General features: G+C 35.8%; 2 protein-coding genes and 1 non-coding gene across 3 annotated transcripts; 2 read left to right on the top strand and 1 right to left on the bottom strand.

The window, feature by feature from the left end:
- Nucleotides 1–1364: 1364 nt before the first annotated feature.
- LOC127793168 (uncharacterized) lies at nucleotides 1365–2561 on the top strand. The gene has a single exon (XM_052323954.1). The coding sequence runs from the start codon at nucleotides 1365–1367 to the stop codon at nucleotides 2559–2561; it is 1197 nt and encodes a 398-aa protein (XP_052179914.1).
- Nucleotides 1905–2011, bottom strand: LOC127793279 (small nucleolar RNA R71). The gene has a single exon (XR_008021293.1). It is a non-coding gene; the product is annotated as a small nucleolar RNA R71 (small nucleolar RNA).
- Nucleotides 2562–19066: 16505 nt separating the features above from the next.
- On the top strand, nucleotides 19067–22076 carry LOC127793192 (scarecrow-like protein 27). The gene is given in 3 exon segments (XM_052323986.1): nucleotides 19067–19902; nucleotides 19904–20103; nucleotides 20106–22076. Coding segments are annotated over 3 exon segments (2172 nt in total). The 5' UTR covers nucleotides 19067–19591; the 3' UTR covers nucleotides 21767–22076.
- Nucleotides 22077–22544: the final 468 nt, after the last annotated feature.

Genomic DNA, 22544 nt, shown 5'->3' with positions numbered 1-22544 from the left:
ACAGTGTTGTCACACAAAGCATTGTATGGTAGGGTTGTGGTAAGAATTGTTTTGTGTGACTCACGACTTTATCGCGAAAAGCATTCCGTGATGAAGCCATGGTTGAAGAAGTATTCTGTGGCTCACGACCTTACCGCGGAAAGCATTATGTGGTAAGCCCGTGACAAGATTTTCATTATGTGGCTCACGACCTTACCGCAGAAAGCATTCCGTGGTAAGGCCTCAGTAAGGCTTTAGGGTTCACGAAAAGTCCGTTTTGAGCCCATTTCTTTTCAAATCAAGTGGAGATGAGCTCTTTCAAGGGGCACGACTTTGAAGACCTAAAAAGCATTATATAAGTAATGATTCTAGAGAGATTTAGGAGTTTTTTGGATGAGGAAAAGACGGCAAGTCGAGGAAGAAGATGGAGATTTTCTTAAAGATCTTCGATTTTAGGTTGTATTTTTCTGTTCTTTCTTCTCTCCAACATCATGAATTTTGTTTTTATTATTCTTTCATTGGTTGAAGCTATGTTAGGCTAAGTACTTTGTGGCTAGGGTGATTGATGAAACCTAGTTCAATGATGGTTTAATTAAAAGTATTTGGGTTTTATTATATTCTTGTCTTTCGGGTTGATCGTTTGTTATACACTAATTCCGTTTTGATGCTTGGCCGCCATTAGAACGTGTTTGTGATTTATACTGCTTTCGAGAGATTCAATATAGATTAGCACTTGAAAATAAACGACATAAGGTTCAATAATAGGTAGAGATACCGTTATGCCTTGTGAAATCTTATTTTGATGATCATTGTGGATAAATGCATGTTTGTATATTTACAGATTAATTAGAGATAATTAATCTCATATGTAAGCATAGATTCGATTAACCATCGAGAGAGGCTTTTGATTAACTTAGGATCATCGATTTTCAGCTCAAAGCAAGAATTATAAAACCCGATCACTGAAAAATTAAACCAATTAAAGAACTACGGTAGATTTATGAACCCTAGTACATTAGATTTCTACATTCAAAAACTTAAAGAATTATTTTGTGTTTTTCATTTAGTGAGTTAGTTTTAGTTAATATAAAACTGTCATTGAGTATTCTTTTAATTGTATGTGGCTTATTAAAGTTAATAGTGGTTAAAGTAGGGATCAAAAGCTAATCCTCGTAGGAACGATACTCTATTCATCATTACATTACTTGTTAAAATTCCGTTCACTTGCGAGAAAGAATACGCGAATAAGTTTTTGGCACCGTTGTCGGGGATTAGCTCTTTTGATTACTGCTTTAATTAAGATTAGCTTTAACACTTGTGTTGCTTTCTTTAATTTTTGATGCTGAACTATTTTAGTTTTTGCTGTGTTAGGATTGAAATAGTGCATGCAGCATTCAGAACATCCTGATCTTATTGAGTTTGATCCAGAGATTGAACAAACCTTTCGTCAAAGACGTCGTGAACAGAGAGCAAAAAGAGGACAACAACAGAGCACTAAGGAAGACAACGGAAATCAACTTGTTCAAGTGGAGCGTACTGTTGAGATCAATGAGAGAGATATCTTGATGAGGGATTTCATGATGCCTCCTGTCGTTGAGAACCGATCGAGCGTAGTCTATCTTCCATATAGGCATGATAACTTCCAATTGAGGCTGGATGTGATAAATTTGTTCTCCAACAACATTCCATTCTATGAGAGAAGTGATGAAAATTCACATTACCATCTCTCTCGTTTTCTGGAGTATTGTGGCAACTTCAAGTATCAAGGGATCAATGAAGAAGCACTTAAGATGAGATTATTTTCTCATACTCTAAAAGATAAAGCTCGGGAGTGGTTGGACTTACTACCACCCGGTAGCATCACTACATGGGCGGATTTGGTTCTAAAGTTCATGCTAAAATATTTTCCATCGGCTGAGATTAGCAGGCTAAAGCATGAAATTTCAACCTTCCAACAAGCCGAATCAAAAAACTTTCATGAGGCATGGGAAAGGTTCAAAGAGTTGCTGAGGAAATGTCCAAGCCATGGTTTTCCACTACCAGCCCAAAATTATTATTTTTACACTGGGTTAACTCCTTATAGCCATTCAGCGGTGGATTCTACAGCAGGTGGTTTCATTCGAAATAAATCAGTTGGGCAGCTTCATGACCTTTTTGAGACAATGAGTGAGCAATTTGTGATGTGGCCAAATAGAAACTCACATAAAAGAGTAGCTGGAATACAAGAAGTGGATGTTAACACGTTGATGTTGGCCAAAATTGACGCACTATCAAAGCAGATGGAAGCCTTAAAATATTCTCCATCAGTTAATATGGTGCAAGGTTCTCTTTCAGTTTGTGTAACCTGTGGAACAACTCATCAGTCATCTGAATGTCCATTGATCATTATGGATTCTTCTTTCACAGAGCAAGCTGCTTATGCACAGAATTTCCCGTGTCAACAAAATTTTCAGCGGCCATTGAATAATCCATTTTCTCAGACTTACAATCCCAGCTGGAGGAACCATCCTAATTTTTCATATGGCAACAATCAAAGCATTCAAAACCCACCAAAACAAGGGAGACCAAATGAAGAAAAATGAGGATTGGAAGAAACAATTTCAAAGCTTTAACAACGAAGGGAACGGACTAACGCAACCATTAAGAATATTGAAAATCAGATTGGGCAGCTAGCAAAAATCCTAACAGAAAGGTAACTAGGCACTTGGCCAAGTAATACAGAAGTTAACCCCAAGGAGCAAGTGAATGCAATCACAACAATGAGTGGGGTGCAGTTGCCAAAAATCCATGTTAAGAGACCAAGTGTGGCAAAAGAAAATGGTACAACTAAGAGACAACTGATCAAGATGATGAGCCCAAAGTAGTAGTTGGAAAAGTGAAAGTTGCTCTGCCACCGGTCAAGCCTTATGTTCCACCTATTCCTTTTCCTCAAAGGTTGCGCAAGCTCAAGTTGGATAAGCAATTTGAGAAGTTCCTAGAGGTATTCAAGAAGCTCCATATCAATATACCATTTGCTGAAGCTCTGTCTCAAATGCCCAGCTATGTGAAATTCATGAAGGAAATCTTATTAAATAAGAGGAAACTAGAGGACCATGAAACTGTCATGTTAACGGAGGAAAGTAGCGCCATATTGCAAAACAAACTACCACAAAAACTTAAAGATCCAGAGAGTTTTACTATTCCTTGTACCATTGGTAGTTTATTCTTTGAACGAGCTCTATGTGATTTGGGTGCTAGTATTAACCTAATGCCTTACTCTATTTTCAGGAAACTTGGATTAAAAAAACCAACACCTACCACGATTTCTCTTCAATTGGCGGACAAAAGTATCAAATATCCGAGAGGAGTAGTGGAAGATGTTTTGGTAAAAGTAGATAAATTTATTTTTCCTGTTGACTTCATCGTTTTGGACATCGAAGAAGATTATGAAATGCCCTTAATTTTAGGGAGACCTTTTCTTGCCACAAGGAGAGCTTTGATTGATGTCCAACAAGGAACACTTAGCCTTAGAATTTATGATGAGACGGTTACGTTTAATGTATTTAAGGCTATGAAACATTCTAATGGCAATGAAAAAGAAGTCTTAATGAGAGATGGCATTGTTGATTTGGTATAGAGATATGATGACTCTAAAGAAAATTGCATGGCTAACTCTTTTAATGAGCAGGAACAAATTTTGGATGCCAAGAACACGGTCGTGGTTGTGGGCTCTTTGAGAGAGAAGCAAAAAGATTGTCCATCCAAAAGAGACAAACGGTGTTCTTCGGATGTTTCTTCGTCTTCAAAAGCCAAGCCACCAAGTCATGAAAAAGAAAAGTTGGTAAAAGTGTTGAGGGAGCAAAAGAAGGGGATTGGATTGAAACTTGCTAACATTCAAGGAATAAGTTCATTAAATGACACCCACAAAATATTGATGGAAAAATGATTCAAGCCTCCTTGAAGATGGAGGCCTAGTCAAGCTAATGACTTTAAACAAGCGCTTATTGGGAGGCAACCCAATTTCCTATCTCTTTCATTTATTGGCATATTGCATTTTTTGTTTTTCTCTTCTTTTCTTTACTTTGAGTTAGGTTAGAGTGTCATTCTTTAGGATTTTTGCACAAAAACAATGTTGAGGTCATCATAACAGCAAGCATACTTGGTGTCTGATAAAATGCCCCAAACCAATGTTCACATGCACATTGCACCTTAAGTTTGGGATTGTGAGGTTTAAGTATGGGGGGAGTTTGGGCATCCATGTGACTCTGTCTATTTCATGTTGTTCTTAGTCATTGCTGCTCTTTAATGTTCAAACTTGTGCATTATAGGTACACTTTTGGAAGTGATAATGCAGTCGAAGAGTCGTCCTACACCAGCTGCTTGCAAAGGCAAAGCCATTGCTGAAAGTTCCAAATACCTCAAAACGAGTATGTATTGATCTATCAACCATCACAACCTTGACACTATAGTCCCGGTACACTTCTTCATTTTCTTTCTCTTTGTTCCATTGGGATAATGAAACGTTTAAATTTGGGGGGGGGGGGGAGATTCACTATGGGCAGCTTGCATATGTCGTATGGTCTGGTTGTATGGTTTTATTAAAAAAAAAATTGTCTTGTTTTGTTGGGTAGACGTGCCATCAATGATGAAGCTTATTTGGTACCATTTTGATGCAAAGAGTAAAGATAGTGATGCTACTCATTTCGTTTTGAGATTCATTATCCATGTTAGACTAATTTGAGCACATGTGTCAGAAGATTCAATGCATAGGTTGACTACACTGCTAGGTTTCCATTTAGACTTTCACCCTTAAACCAACTTTGTGAGCAACTTAATCACCTAATATAATGAAAAGGAAAGTTTGGGGAAGGTTGAGCCATGATGGCAAATGTTGAGGAATGTGTTGACTCCATGCTTTGTGTGGAATGTGTGTTAGGCATACTAAGGGAAGCTAGGTAATGACCATAGGTTAGTAATCTAATCCCTATGTCACTATGTCGTGCACCAATTTAAATTTAAGCCTGCGTATATTTTATACTTTTCTTTGTAGCCTGAATGACTTGAGTGATTATGCCCGTAGGGGTATCTTAAAACTTGATGCCCCATGGTCATCTGGCTTGGGAGTCATCGGCTGAAAACTCGTTACAAGGGTCATTCAGAAAGCTTAATGGAGTGAAGGCTTGCACATAAGATATATATAAAAAAAAAAAAAAAAACCAGATGGAGCATAAAATGCACTGGTTCAAAAAAAAAAAAAAATTTGCAAGGCCAAAGAAAAAAAGAAAAAGAAAAAGAAATCTCAATAATGGTGCCGATGTTTGTAACTCTTAGGGATTGAGAACGCTGGTGGGTTTGACTGTCTAGTGGATGTTAGCATGCCGAAGTATTCAAAATAAAGGAGAGTCTTCACAAACCGAGACAACGCCATTTTTGGCTGAATCCAACCAAACTTGAATAAGAAAGAAAATAGTGATTGAGAGTGCCTAGGGATTGAATGAAAAGACCAAGTTTGGGGGTGGAGTGAATATCACGAGTGGGAAAGTGTACAGGACCATCAAGGGGTCGGGATACCAACAACCTTATGCATGATATTGTATCTGACAGGATTCGCACACACGCACGTCAAAACATGGAATAGGTCCAAAACATTTGTGTAGCACTACTATAAAACTCTGTGTGAATTATGAATGATACCAAAATCTTAGGCTACTTGGAAGGCTATCCAACTTGTAAGTGATTTTGAAATATTAACTATTCTCTACTTGAGAGGTGATATATTTGAGTCAATAATCTTGCTCAGGACGATCAAGAGTCTAAGTTTGGGGGGTATTTGATAAGTGTCTTTTATACACTTATTTTGGTCTATAAACTTAGCATTTATACATTCAATGAGCATGATTTCTACTTGATTTGGTTCTATATATGGTTATGTAGATGTGGAGCATGTGTTGAAGACAATTGAAGCAAAAAGTAATGATGATGTCGCATTTTTTGAGCTAAAATGGCAGTAAAGGCAAGGTCAAAGGTCCATTCGGGGTCGAGGATGATGATGTCGCAAAGCATCGAAAAAATGATATCATTGGTGAAGTGTTGAAAATCAAGGAGAAACGACTCACGGTGTTGTCACGCAAAGCATTGTGCGGTAGGGTCATGGTAAGAATTATTTTTTGTGGCTCACGGTCTTATCGCGGAAAGCATTCCGTGATGAAGCCATGGTTGAAGAAGTATTATGTGGCTCACGACCTTACCCCGAAAAGCATTCTATGGTAAGCCCATGACAAGATTTTAATTCTGTGGCTCACGACCTTACCGCGAAAAGCATTATGGGGTAAGCTCGTGACAAGATTTTCATTCTGTGGCTCACGACCTTACCGCGGAAAACATTCCATGATAAGGCCGCGATAAGGCTTTAGGCTTCGTGAAAAGGTCGTTTTGAACTCATTTCCTTTCAAATCAAGTGGAGATAGACTCTTTCAAGGGGCACGACTTTGAAGACCTAAAAAACACTATATAAGGAATGATTCTTGAGAGATTTAGGAGTTTTTTGGAAGATGAGAAGACGACAAGTCGAGGAAAAAGAGTGAGATTTTCTTGAAGATCTTCGGTTTTGGTTGTATTTTTCTGTTCTTTCTTCTCTCCAACATCATGAACTTTGTTTTTATTATTCTTTCATTTGTTGAAGCTATGTTAGGCTAAGTACTTTGTGGCTTGGGTGATTGATGAAACCTAGTTCAATGATAGTTTAATTAAAAGTATTTGAGTTTTATTATATTTTTGTCTTTCAGGTTGATCGTTTGCTATGCACTAATTCTGTTTTGATGCTTGGCCGCCATTAGAATGTGTTTGTGATTTTTATTGATTTCGAGAGATTCAATATAGATTAGCACTTGATAATAAACGACATAAGGTTCAATAATAAGTAGAGATACCGTTATGCCTTGTGAAATCTTATTTTGATGATCATTGTGGATAAATGCATGTTTGTATACTTGCAGATTAATTAGAGATAATTAATCTCATATGTAAGTATAGATTCGATTGACCATCGAGAGAGGCTTTTGATTAACTTAGGATAATCGATTTTCAGATCAAAGCAAGAATTATAAAACCCAATCACTGAAAGATTAAACCAATTAAAGAACTACGGTGGATTTATGAACCCTAGTACATTAGATTTCTACATTCAAAAACCTAAAGAATTATTTTGTGTTTTCCATTTAGTGAGTTAGTTTTAATTAATATAAAACTTCCATTGAATATTCTTTTAATTGTGTGTGGTTTATTAAAGTTAATAGTGGTTAAAGTAGGAATCAAAAGCTAATTAACGATACTATATTCATCGTTATATTATTTGTTATGATTCCATTCACTTGCGGGAAAGAATACGCCAACAAATTGCACTACTCCATATGAAAATTTTGGACAAAAAAACACAAATGACTTTAAGTGATCATTATGCATGTAATATACATAATCAGTTACATGTATATAATCCTTTTTTTTTTTTTTTTTCTTTTTCGTTTCTTTTCTTTCTCAAAAGTGTGGCAGTTAGAATGGATCAAACAAAGCCCAAGTGAACCCACTACAGCAGCAGCTACACTGAAAAACTATTGTTCAGGGTTCGGCCTAATATCTTACAAGTCTTTGGACTAGGCCCATAGCTTTGGGCCTGGGTTCTACCTGGTTTGTATGGTCTACTGAAAAAAATCTAATTAAATAAGACTAATCGATTAAATGATTAGTCATATATATATATATATGTTCTTCCCATTTTTTCTTCTTCTAGGAAGGTTTGTGATGATCTTGCATATTTAACAAGCATGCACTAATCGGGATTCCAAAAGAAAGATGAAATTGCTCCCATAAATTAATTACATGGACGTGTATATATAAATATTGTAAAATTGCATGCATGAATCTGCATGGAATCCAATCCATATATATATATATATATATTATCATCTTTATTTGCAGTAGTTGCGACTGTTTGTCCCCAGGCTAGAATAGATGATCCAGCCAATGGAAGATATATTGACATAAATTTACGAATCATAAGGACAAAACTACGAAACTAGTTCATTAATTAGAATATGAGGAGGAAAGCAGCTTTCCTTCTTGATTAGATTTTGTTTATATTTAAGTTTGATGTGTTTTCTATTCACTGGTCCACAACAAAACAAACGAATTTATTATCATTGCTTCCATAAAAGTAGTTTAATTTTCCATCAGTCTTGGTGAAAGAACAAAATAAATAAAAGTAGTTTTTTTTCTTTAATTTGAAATATTTGAGCCTTTAGTTGGAGTGGAGGATGTATATCTGTATTTCAAAAATGATATTAATTTTTATAGAAGATTCGTACAAAATGATGCCATATATAGTGAGATAGATGAATTTTAGCTACTAGTTAAATGAGTTAGATGAATTTTATTTTTCAATTATTTAAATTTATGTTTTATTTTTGTTAAGCATTATTTTTTATAAAGTCTTTATATATATGATACATATCATAGTCTCCCACTAAGTTTTAAGAGCTCTTTCCTCATTCCTCTTGCTTTGTACCCATTTACACTCCAATACACTCTTACTCATTAAGAAATTCTATTTAGAACTCGTGTTTCTACTCTTCATAACCCAAAACTCATAAAATTCCACACTAATTTTAAAATTCCTATTTTACCTCTCCCACAACCCACTTTCTTCTCCAATCATCAGCCTCCGTCTCGCCTCTCTTTCTCTCCTGCACACAAACACACACACACGTATATATATATATACACACACAGCATGGCTGCGACCATGAACCCAGTACATACTTATATATATATATCACACACACCTATATATATATATACACACTAATACACAAAAGCATATACACACACCTATATATATATATACACTAACACAAAAGCCTGGTCGTAGCCATGGCAGCCGCAGCCATGGAGACCCCTGCAGCTCGCGGTACAAGGGTTTCAGCAGCCCCCGCACTGCAATGTGCGGAGGTCTCAGCAAGTCCCGCACCACGGGAGGTGCGAGGGTCTTCTTTTAAATTTTTTATTTTTTTTATTAATGTATTTATTTTTTATTTTTTTTAAGTTTAGGCCTTTTAAATTTTTTACTCTTTTTTTAAAATATCATTGATTTCATATTATTCTCACACATATATTTAAAATGTGAAGTGTAAAAATATAATTAATATGAAAAAAAACAAATATAATTAAATTGCAAAAGATAAATTGCCAAATAATATAAATAAATAAATTTTAAATATCTGTATTTTAAGTAATTATAATTTAACTAATTTTAAATTTTAAATCATCTTGTTGAATTTTTAATACTTAAAAAAATTTAAAATTAATTAATTATTTTATTGAATTACTTAAAGATACACATGATTTAAGTATTAAATCATCGGTGTTGAATTTTTGATACTTAAAAAAAATTAAAATTAATTAATTTATCTTATTGAATTAGGTAAAGATACATATATTTAAAAAAATTATTTTAAATGATGGTAGAATTTTCAGATATGTGTATCTTTAAATAATTTAATAAGATAAATTAACTAATTTTAAATTTTTTTTAAGTATTAAAAATTCAATACAATGATTTAAAATTTAAAATTAGTCAAATTATAATTACTTAAAATGTAGATATTTAAAATTTATTTATTTGTATTATTTTTTAATTTTTATTTTTTATTTTATTATAATAAAAAATTAATTAAAATAAAAAAACTAATTAAAAAGGGGAAACCTGGTTTCTGCCAGTAGTCGAGGAAAGCTGGGTTCCCCGGCTCAAGCCAGTTGAGGAACGCTAGGTTCCCCGACTGCTGCCAGGCTGCGGCTGCCATGGTTGCGGCCATGGTTTTTGTGTGTGTATTTGGCCATTCTAAAATGAATATAATTAATGGAGATCCATTTCATGAAATGTATACCATAATTACAAATTTACCCTATCAAAAGTTTCAAAAATTACCAACCTGAAAAAGACCTTAGCCATCTCATCTTCTTTTTTTGTTCTACCACCACCAGTAATGTCCTCTCATTCTCCTCCACTATCCAACCTAGTGTCGATTGCCGGTGTTAATTACTTTTCTTCTTCTTTGTTTTGCCACCGTCGTCCTCCACCATTACCAACTTTATTCTCCTCCGTACCACTACCATCATACTGCAGACTTCTTCCATCACCGTCCAAATCTGACATTAGCTACCACTTCCTTCTTCTTCTGCTTCTTCTTCTTGATTTTGTCTGCTAGGACCCATCATTGAGTTCTAGAACCAAACCCTACTATAGTGATATATTTTGAAATAAGATCATGCAATGGGTTTTGGATTTCTCCAAAACCTATTGCGTGGGTTCATTTGAAATGGTGAGAGAGAAAGAGAGAGATAGAGAGGAGAAGTAGGAGAAAGAAAAAGAGTCGATTACTTGTCGGAAATGGTTTTTGGTCGACAACTCTTCTTCTTCTTTTGATTTTTTTTTTTTTTAGTTTTAGTTTAAATTTAATTTTATATAATTTAATTAAAGATACTAAAAAAAGGAAAAAAAGAAAAACTAGTGTAAGGACATTATGGTCGTATGATTATTTTTTCCATTTCATTCTATCATAATTTTTGTATACCAAATAAAACAGTGGAATGAAATGGTATTTTTATTGCTCATATATACTAAGCATAACAATTAAATGAAATGACTATCCCATTATCATTCCCTCCAGAATCATTTCAATCAACGAAATGGGCTCTTAAAAATAGCTTCTATTGGCTTTCATCTTGTAAGAACATATAGGAGTGTCCACCCAAAAAGCAGTGAATTGGGTATATTAAAACTTTTTGTTATTTTTAAAATCTATGCATAAAATCTGATTTTAAATAATTTACATTTCAAGCATGTACCATTACAAAGATTGTCACTGAAAGAATTTTGTGATTACAAAAATTCTTGTTTCATGAGAAAACATTCATACTCGAAGGTGTAATAAATTCAAATTGTATGAAATAATATAAAAATATGAAGCGAGAAATAATTGAAGTCAAAAGAAAATAAAAAAAAAATCTCAAAATACAAGACATTTATAGTGGTTCGACTAACAAATCTACTCCACTACCTTAATTCCTTACAAAAGTTTTTAAAAAACATCAACTAAATGGAATAGATTTTACGCTCGCTCGTTGGAAAGAGAAATAGAAAATAAGCTCTCACAACAAGATAACCCTTACAAAATAAGAATCACAGCTCTTGAAGATAAGTATAAAAAAAATGAAAAGAATAAGAAAGATAAACCACTTTATTCTCTTGTCAAATTTTGGTTTAAATGATATTTCTTGAAAGTTGACCAGATGAAGGCTTGAGGTGAAGTAAACATGCGATCATGAAAAGGCAATCATCTAAGGAAAATGGTTTGGCCTGAAATAAGCACAACTTATATAGCTAGACTTCATCTTAGTTTTTCTTAGGATATGGCTCGGAAGTCCGTAACTTGATTGAGTTCTAATTTTAGCACGTGATATCTACACATTCTTAATAAGTTCTTTGATTTGACTAATAATAATCAAATTAATAATGCAAAATATGCATAAATTCAAGAAGAAAACATTTTGCACAACATATAAGTATATTTTTCTTTCTCTTAAAAGAGACAACAATTAGACCAAATAAAATAAAGAAATAAACCTCAAACAGTTAAAGCTATTCTTTCAGATTGCTCTGTGTAACAATTAGTTAACGGTTATATTTTTCAATTTTGTCACACAGATACTCGAGTGGTAAATAAGGATAATCGATTGATTTTAACACATACTCGAGTTGACATGATATATAACAATCAATTGAGTAGAAGTTTAACTCGATTGCATAACTCTCTATCTATGCTAATTCACTTGAATGGGTTATATTATATAATCAATTGGATAAATAACATTACTCGAACACCTGATAGTTTACAATCGATTTTCTTACATGCTTTAGAAAGAATACTTGATTGAGCAATTTTTAATATTTGATTGGTCATATTATCACTTGAGTATATGACCAATCAAATATTAAAAATTTAGCTGCTATTCGACTGAGAATTAAACCTACTTGATTGCTGACTTAGATCAAAAACTTGATATCCTATACCCATTCTATCACTCGATTGAATTAATTATTAATTCGATTTGAGATAGAATTAGGATAAGCTTGATATTTTAGCACTTTTTTTCCAATCGATTGGTGAATAAGATTCACCTAATTGCTTATTCAAATACTCAAAAGCTTTTTGATCACTTGATTGGATAATCTATAGAACCATTTGAGATTAACAAACTAATAATAATATATTAACTGAACACATCTCATAGAAACCATTGAAATATAAGCCAGTCTAACTCTATTATAAATAATATATTTTTTAATTTTATCTTTTCGCATAGGTGCACATCTTTTATAACTACATCGCCGTTATTAATTATGCATATATTTATAATTAGTGTTTTATTTTTTTGCTCGAAGTTTTATGCTATACAACAAAACTAATCTTCTAGTTACCTTAAGTTGATCAAATCCTCTTAATTACGTGTATACGTTGGCTTAATTTGTTCTACACATCACTACCCCTTTCAAGGAACATCTCTTATATATCATTTGTGGATTTTTTGAGGACAGTGTATATTTAATACAAAAATAAAACATGATAATTTTGATGTAGATTTAGTAAAACTTGTTAAATTAGTTTGATATCAAATTAGCATTTTACCCTACCAAATTAATTAAAAAAACCATATTAAATAGGTTACATGTTTTTGCATTTTAACGATCCTAAACCATATCGTTTTTAATTAAAAAAAAAAATTTTGCATGTATCCTACAAGACAAGTAAGGTTCCTTGATAAGAGAGAAAAGAACAAGTTATGTCATTCCTTTTAAAATAATAAAAAAAAAAACCATATATAACGTATAAGACACGGAGAAGGAACAATAAAGAACCATATGACGTATAACACATGACATGGATGGAGAGAGAGAGAGAGAGAGAGATCTAAAAATGTGAAACTGAGGATTGAAACAAAAGCAGGGAGGGAGGCACGGCGTAATAAGGAGGGGTTTGAGTTGTACTTATTCACTTTCCACTTCATATATATGCTTACTTAGAATAAATTGGGGGATGTGTTATCCTCCAGTTCCACATGGGGGATATGCATATATGCATGTAGATGGATAGATAGCTAGGATCGAAGAAGCATATATGTCTTTCTCCCATACAATTAAATAATCCAAAATCATCATGGTTTAATTTCCTAAATTAATTCATTATTAATCATGCTAGACCCAATTAAGCATGTCTCCACTTCCTTCCACACAAAGTACCCCAAATTTTGATATATATTGTCCATCTTACAACTTGATCACCTCATGATGATCTTCAAGCCTCACAATTATATATGCACTATTGGAATTTTATTTTTTTTAATTAATTTAGCACTATCTCAAATCAATGTGTTCCACCATTGACATTGCTTCAAATAGAAACCCTCTTAAGCATTCTGAAGCAGATCTCGAGAAGAAAGATGTGGTGGAGCTAATTAAGGCACGTACATGCATGACATTCATTTATATTCCAAGTCAACCATGTTTTCTTTTACAGGTGCCATGTATGGTCTATCAAGAGCTTCCATTTAATAATAAGGTTTTACTAATTTTATTATTAGTTAATATAGACTTGAGAGGGTTAAGAACTTCTCACTCTAATATTAGAGTTTTTTCGGTAGATTTTTCGACTCGCCTTACTTTCTTCTCTGTTTTATTTTCTACCACTTCTACCAATTCATCCTTAGACTTAGTTCTCAACCATCTTTCACCTTTCTCGTCTTTTCTTTTTTGCTCTTAATTTTTGCTCTTAAGAACGAATATAGTATATATATACAATAAGGTCAATTGACTCATTGAATTATTTTTTTATTTTATAATATATATATTAAAGCTAATTAAGTTTGACTCAACTTAAAAAATAAAAATTTGATATTGGTAATAATATTTTTTATCAATAGTTAAAAATTTATTAAAATTTAAAATATAACTAAAGTTTTTAAATTTAAAGTTTGAAAATCCAGTTTTTAATTTTTCAAATTTGCAACCCCAATTTCGTGATGGTTTGATTTGTTTGTTAAAATTTAATTTACTCATTTAGACATATATTCTAAAATTTTTGTTTTATAGAATTTAAAAATACTAAGAAATTTGTAAAATAAATTAAATTAAATGAATCGGTCCTGGGCCTAGAGCCTGTGGGCTTGCACAACCTTACTAGCGTCAATGACAGGTCATGTCAGTTTAGCTGCTCGTGACCCAACCAATTTGACATTCTTATGTTCGAAAATATTAAGAAAAAAATAAATACACTGTCGTATATTAACATGTCACACGGCAAATATTAATGAAGTGGCTTCTCAAATTTATTCAAACTAATTAATATTCATAGTGGCTTTGTTTTCACTTATAGTTCAAATTTTCAATTAAATTTATATATAAATTTTTGTATACTTCATATGCATAAGGTATGTATTACTATTACCCATATCTAGCAAACTATAGTAAATTACACTATTTGAAGTTTGACAAAAAAATATAGACAATTTTGATATTTAACAAATGACATGATTTCTATTCATACACTCTTTCTTTCTCCTAGGGTTCTTACATAATCTAGAAATACTATTAAGGGGGGAGGGGGGGGGGGGGGGGGAGATTATGTAACAACCCAAATTTTCGGTTTAATGAGCATGGTGGACTTATGTGGGGTTTAAAGGAATGTCATGGGTGGTTTTTGGGTGTTTTGTGTTCATTTCATGCATTTCAGGTTGCGTCGAGTCGACTTGTTTGTGGGTTAAGTCGACTCGACCGAAGCTAATTTCTTTTGGCCTTTTTTCCCATTTTCAGTCAAGTCGACTCGTCTAAGAGGTCAAGTCAACTCGGTTTGAGTCGACTCGATTTTGGGCGGGTCGACTCGGTTGCATTTTGACTATATTGCGCATGTTTTGATATTTTGTCATAACTTTTGATATAGAAGTTGGAATTGTAATCCGTTTAAAGATTCATAAACTAGACTTCAAGGGTTTCGATTTGATATATAATATCGCATATTTTGGTTATATTTTCAGTCAGTTAAGGCTTTTCTTAATCCAAATTAAGTATGAAGAAAGAGAAATCTAAATGTAAAGGTTGATATCCGAATGGCTAGCCACATGTCTCATTTTTACGTTTGCTTTGCAGCCAATAAAATGCATTAATGAAGAGGTGTTAGGGGCATGGTGAAAAATCAGAGAAGTGCATAACTGGGGATGGGTTTAATTTACCTAATGTCTGTGGTTGGGAATGCCTTATGCTTTAATGTGGCGTAGGGTTTATCAGAAAAAGGCATGACTGGGGGCCAGTTAGTGTACCTAATCTCTGCATGTATTAATTACAGGGATGGTGGAGGTATGGTGCGGTAGGGCGTGCGTGATGGTGAGGTATGGTGCGGTAGGGTGTGTGTGATAGTGAGGTATGGTGCATGAGATGGTGAGGCTGCAATCGTGAGGGTTTGGTGGCTATATAAAAGAGAGATGAAGGCTCAGCTAGAGGAAAGATCAGAAGAAGAAGTGTTCGCGGTAGCTGGAAATTAGAAGAGAATTTCAAAAGAAGAAGAAGCTCAGTGTCGGCTGGAGTTGGAAGAAGAAGTTCAAGTGAGGATCTGAGAAGGAAGAAAAAGAAGAAGACACTCAGCTTGGAAAAGAAGATTAAAGAAGAAGCTTGGGCAGTGGCTGGAAAGTGAAGAAGAAGCCTCTACGTCGGTGGCTGAAAATTTAAAGAAGAGGAAGCCAGCAAGCCGTAGGGAGCAAAGAAGAAGTCGAAAAGCTTAAGGCAAGCTCCCATTCCTTTGCTTTCTTTTTGCAAACTTTCTCTCATTTTCTTTATGTTAAGTACTGCAAGCTCCCACTCATTTTCCTTTCCCTATTACAAGCTCCTTCACGTTTAAATGTGGCATGATCCATGTGTTTATCTTTGATTTTTCTTGAGCATCGTTGTGACCTTCCTCTTAATCATGAAAATAGGGTTTGCTTCACCCTATTATTCATTGGGAATGATGCTTTCTCTGCTAGGTTCATATGCATGCAAGATTTTGCGACATCTTGTGGGAAGGTAGTGTAAGGGTTCAGCCTTGTTCTTGAGTTTTTGTTGGGTGGTTGAGGTTATCCAATATTAACTTAGGGGTTAATGTAAAAATAAGGGTTCAAGTAAGAGAAGAGCCTGTTGGATGAGTTTATTGAGTTATGTGAATGGTCATAATGGTAACGTGCATGAAAAGTTACAAGAAGTATTATGGGACGCTAAGTTAAGATACACAAGTTTAATATTGTGTGTATATCGTTAAGGGTGTGGGGTTCAAAGCTACTTACTGGCGATCAATGACCAACTTCCGTCTAATTTTCAATATTATCAAATATGCGAGACTTGCCAATAACATGAGTAACAATGGGAGGTATCCCTAATCTTAAAGGTGAAATGGTACAAATATTTTACCATATGAGGGATCCATTATTGTATAAATAACAATGTGTTGACTTATGAATATTGGGCTAAAGCCTTATGCCATAAATGTATTCGAGAACATGCCAATATGGGATCAATGATGTGATTTGCATAATGCAGAACATGTGGGCTTTTGCCTTGCACTACTTGAATAAATATTCCCATAATAACTGTGTAAAAACCCTTGCATATACATGACAGTGTGAGTTGCACATGAGCATGCATGATATTGTATATATGATTATCAAGTGAGGTTTATGATAGGTGTTTGTCTCTTTAGCCTCTGAGCGAGGGCACTGCTATTGTTGTGTCGGTGACGTCCGGGCAAGTTAGGCGTGTCCATGCTAAAAAGGGTGATGTATGGTTGATGAATGTTATGAGCCTTGATGTTGTATATCATACTGTTGAGCATATTAACAAGTATGAGCCTAATGGCTATTTATATTTTGTTAAGCATGTGCATGAGTTGCATTATGACATGAAACATACCATGGGGGTACATGATATAAAAAGCATTGTGAACATGAACGTGCATGATGGTGCATAGTATATCATATGAACTCGGCCCAAATGGCTATCTGCATAATAATAAATATGTGCCATATAAACCTGTGGAACCTGCATTGACAAATGATGTAAGTATAACGAATATATGCAATAAATTGTGACATGACGTGGGAACGAATGTGGGAAGCCTTGTTATGATTAGTCGTGTGATTCTTTCGAGATATAATTTCCTATGATACCCATTTATTTTCAATATACTTGTTGAGTCTTATGGACTCACCCTTGCTATTGCATCATTCCAGGTTCATGGGTGGTCGGGATATGGAGCTAGGAGGCCTAAGGGAGCCCGTGTATAGATGTTGCGTACAGGGTCATCATGATTGTGAAGATTCTGGGGAGTGCTGGGCCAAGGGATCTAATGTTGTAATCCTCACTAGGAGTTTTGATTGAGTTAGGTATATGCGAAGTGATGTTGTATTTGCTATGCTCTTATGATGTAAAAGAACAATGAGGAAGAATGTAAGGTAAGGTATTTTATTTAAATTTTTAGTCCAAGTCTCGTAAATTTGGGGTCATGACAAATTATACGCTTGAAATAGTAATGTGAAATGTCATACTTTTGGTTTATCATTTGAGTTTTTTTTTTTTTAATATCTTTTGAGTTGAGTTTCATAATAAAGATCACGATGGGAATTTATTAGCCTCGCTCATGTCTAAGTTGATTCTTCATAGTTTTACGGTAATTTGGATTGGAATTGTGGAGAAAATATGGGATATCTTGTCCTAGATTTTTGGAGATTAGAATGTGTGATACCAAAATGACTTGAAATGCGTATCTTGTATTTTTTCATATTAGGTTTAGACTTATCTATTCTCTAAATTATAGAGATTATTTGTGAAAATTATTTCTAGAGGATGACTTATTAGATAAATATTTTATGATCTGGCTCTGCTTGAATTATGTTTTTTTGAAGGTTGTCTCCATCTTAGTCTAGAAGATACTTCGGAACCTAATTTTTTATTGAAATCAGGTTCTTTTGGTTTGCTCCCATTGTGGCAATTTAAAAGTACGACTTGCCTGAAATCCATAGATTTTGTTGCAACTAAGCGTTTGAGATAAACTTGTGTGTTAAAGAGGTGCTTAGATCTTCAATGTGACTTGGAGACATGATATTTTTGTCTTACGTGATTTTTTTCTAACTTTTTAGATATCATTACAAACATATATATACATAATCTTGTGTTTATATTAATGGATTATATATTACTCTCAGGACATAAGTTAAATGATTAGATGAATAATATGTTGATGTCAATTCGGTAGATTGTGAGTTCGATTCTTGTCTTACATAAAAACTAAAATCTCAATCTATAATTTACCTCTCCTAACATAATCGAGAATACGAGCACCGAGAGTCACGCAAAGACGATCATCCCAAAATTATATATATACATTAATCCTACACATTAGTTATATATATTAAAGTTAATATTAATATTATATAGTTATGCCTATATATATTAAATTTATACATTGATTTAATGTAAATATATAATTCTAATATAGCATTCATATATTATATAAATAGAAAATATTTATTTATTATATATGGTAACACAAAAGGTTAATATAATCCAAATTTAAAATGATTGGGTTTTAAATTTATTCGTTTCTTATATCCATCCAACACAATTGAATTTAAATGTAAGAAAGAATATGAACTAAGGGCTTTTGGAATTACAAATTATGAAACCTTTTGAATTCTAATTTTAAATTAAACAAAATCTGAAAAGTAAAAAAGAAAAACTTATATCTATTTAAAATTTAAAATTCAAGTGATAGAAATGATTTTGACAACGCCCAAATAAACTAATAATTAGAGGACTATTATAAGGAGTTTGAGCATAAATTCAGTACTAATATTAGATGGGCGGAGTAAATAAAATGCATATTATTATCTATTTAAAATAAACAGAGAAAAGAAAAAAAAAAGTGAGGGAGAAAAAGCGGACTGCGGGAGGATGGCAAACTTTACTGCTTTTTTACGTTGCACGCTTCCATGGCAGAAAGCCAAAGCAAGATGGACATTAGCACAAACACGGATAGATAGATAGATAGATAGATACGTAGATAGAAGAGAAACAGAGTTAAGAAGAAGAAGAAGAAGAGAGCAGCAACGGCAAAGGCCACTACCACATCCCATCCCATGATTTAATCAGAGAAGAAGAAGACAAAAAAACACGTAGCAAAGAAGGAGACATTTTTACACATTTATGTTCAAAGAAGAACACAACAGAACAGAACAGAGCTGCGCATGGCAGAGCAGAGCTGTTTCGTGAGTTGCATGCTTTCGACAAGTGTTTGTGGTTATCAAGCCTTGATTGCTGGCCAAATCCCACACCTCCACAACCTTCCTTGATATTTCTTTTCTTTCTTTGAGGAAAAAAAAAAAAAAACAAAAACCAATAATATATATATATATGTCTATTGCTAGAGAGAGAGAGAGAGAGAGAGAGAGAGATCTTTGGGTGGTGTCTGATTTATAGGCTTTTGATTCTTTGTTAGATGAAGGGATGCTCTTGACCTTACCCTTCGATTTTGAGAGGGAGGGGAATTTAGATTTTTTGGCTCCTTCTCCTTCTTCTTCATCTTTGCTTTCCGGGTATTATTCACATCCATTTGAGCTCAAAAGGGACAAGAAAGAGGGTTGCTTTCTGGGCGGTGAGCCTAGCTCTGTCCTGGATACCATAGTAACCCCAACCCCAAGCCCTCCAACTTCAACCCTGTCCGGCGGCGGCGGAGCTGGTGGCGCTGGGTCCACAGACACGGCCGGTGTGGCGGCGATTTCGGGCAACCCATCTCAGAAATGGCCACCGTCTGCAGCAAGACCCCTCCAACTGCTTGAATGTGGGAGTTGAAATCTCGGCCCCACCAGCGGTGCTGGACATAGCCACCGCCGCGGCGGCGGAGAAATGCGGGCTGGGGATGGAGAATTGGGAGAATATGCTGACGGAAACAGCGGCGGCGTCGCCGAGCCAAGAGCAGTCCATTCTCCGCTGGATCATGGGGGACATGGACGACCCTTCTTGGGTCTCAACAAGCTGTTGCAGAGCGGCGGTGGCGGCCCGGACCACCACTTCGACTTCAACGGATGTTTCGGCTCGGTGGATCAAGGTTTTGGGCTAGACCCAGATGGCTCCGGGGCCGGCAATTTGGCAGCGGATACTGTTAACCACCATCTCCCCATATCTTCTGGATTTACCCACAAATTCGGCAATGAAAAGCTTGGTTTGGCCCCTCCAAATCCATCCCCCCCTCTCGTAAATTTCAAGCCTCCAAACCCCATCTTCTCCCCATTTTCTCAACGCCAGCAAGCCCTCGAATGTGCAGATATAAAGCCACAGATTTTCAATCCCCAATTACTAATCAACCACCACCAAGCCGCTCAGAATGCCCCAAATCCAGCCTTCTTCTTGCCGCTGCAGTACGCCCAACAACAAGACCCGCACCTCGTTTTGCCACCGCAGGCCAAGAGGCACAATCTTGGCGGCGCCGAGCCGATGCTTCAGCCTCAACCCCAATTGTTGCCTCAGTATCTGCAGCCTAGGCCGGCGATGGGGGTGAAGCCCAAACCGTCCAGAGACGAAATGGGACACCAGCAGCAGGCCATAGTCGACCAGATATACAAGGCTGCCGAGCTGGTCCAGGCCGGAAACTCGGTCCACGCGCACGGGATATTGGCGCGGCTCAATCACCAGCTCACCCCCATTGGCAAGCCTTTTCACAGGGCTGCTTTCTTTTGCAAAGAGGCGCTGCAATTGCTGCTCCACCAACATAACACCACTTTGAATCCCAGTTCACCCTTTAATCTCATCATGAAGATTGGTGCTTACAAGTCCTTCTCCGAAATCTCACCCCTGCTCCAGTTCGCCAATTTCACTTGCAACCAAGCCCTCCTCGAAGTGTTAGAAGGCTTTGATCGCATCCATATTGTGGATTTTGACATTGGCTATGGCGGCCAATGGGCTTCTCTAATGCAGGAGCTCGCCATGAGAAGCGGGGGCGCACCCTCGCTTAGGATCACTGCCTTTGCCTCTCCATCGACCCATGACCAGCTCGAGCTCGGCCTCACTAGAGAGAATTTGAACCATTTTGCCGGGGAAATCAACATGGCATTCGAGTTCAATATCTTAAGCCTTGATTCCCTGAATTCGGCTTCATGGTCATTGCCCATTCACGTCAATGACAACGAGGCAGTTGCCGTTAATCTCCCAGTCGGCTCATTCTCCAATTACCAGTTGCCCCTTCCTTTAGTCCTCCGATTGGTCAAGCAACTATCCCCAAAAATCATGGTGTCCGTGGACAGAGGCTGTGACCGAACAGACCTCCCATTTGCAAACCACGTAATTCACGCCCTCCACTCTTACTCGAACCTGCTCGAGTCTCTTGACGCCGAACATATGAATCTAGATGCTCTACAGAAGATTGAGAGGTTCTTGCTCCAACCGGGGATCGAGAAAATTGTAGTTGGTCGCTTCCATTCCCCCGAGAAGACGCCACATTGGAGGACCCTGTTCTTGTCATCCGGTTTCTCCCCAGTTCCATTCAGCAATTTCACAGAATCACAGGCCGAGTGCGTGATCAAGAGGACTCCGGTCAGGGGATTCCATTTCGAGAAGAGACAGTCTTCGCTTGTTCTCTGCTGGCAGCGAAAGGAGCTCATCTCGGTCTCTGCTTGGCGCTGCTGAGGCCTGGTTTCCTGTTTCACCAATTCATGCCAAAGATTGACAAGGTGCCTCTTTACTCATATCTTACTGCTGTAATCTTCTAGCCTGCCATTTTCCTTTTGCTAGTTTGTCCTTGTGGTTTAAACAGATTATTTTGGGTGAACAAAGAAACTAGACATTTTTAGTAACTGGATGTTCTAGCATGCCTCTCTCATCTTCAATCTACTTATGTTGTTATCTTGATCTAGCCATGCTGTTACTACTTTTGGTGCTATTTGTTGTACAGTTGACAACAAGGCAAAACAAAATAGAGATTTAACGCTTTAATTGAGGACTCTCTGTTTGTGCTTGGGATATTTATTTCCATCACTTCTATTAGGACTTTTATTGTTGTTTATGCATGCGATTGCGATTTGCGACCCCTCGCTATCCCTAATCAAGTCACATGGGGCTTGTAACCATTTGGACCTCCCACATGATCAGTTTACACTTCCATCTCCTTGGAGTCCATTTGGTGATTTTTAATATGCTTTTCTTCTTGGGCACAACATAATCATATACTATTATTATAGTTAAAGAGGATGGATAGCCTAATATATATAATCCGGTGGCTCTGTGAGATGTGTGAATAATCTATTGCTCCTGCAGACAGCGGCCTTATTATTATACTAACGCCGCTTAGTTTACTACATTTACATGATTGTTTAAAGGGTTCAACCACCCTGTGTTAATAATAGGATGCCCTTTTGAATTAAGGTGGGAAAATTAGAAGCCATGATTACTACCCCTTTTGACACAG

This window comes from Diospyros lotus, unplaced genomic scaffold (genome assembly GCF_014633365.1).
Source record: "Diospyros lotus cultivar Yz01 unplaced genomic scaffold, ASM1463336v1 superscaf1, whole genome shotgun sequence".
In the NCBI taxonomy this organism is placed as follows: Eukaryota; Viridiplantae; Streptophyta; class Magnoliopsida; order Ericales; family Ebenaceae; genus Diospyros; species Diospyros lotus.
The sequence above is the reverse complement of the archived record's forward strand: the minus strand, read 5'-3'. Positions and strand labels throughout refer to the sequence as shown.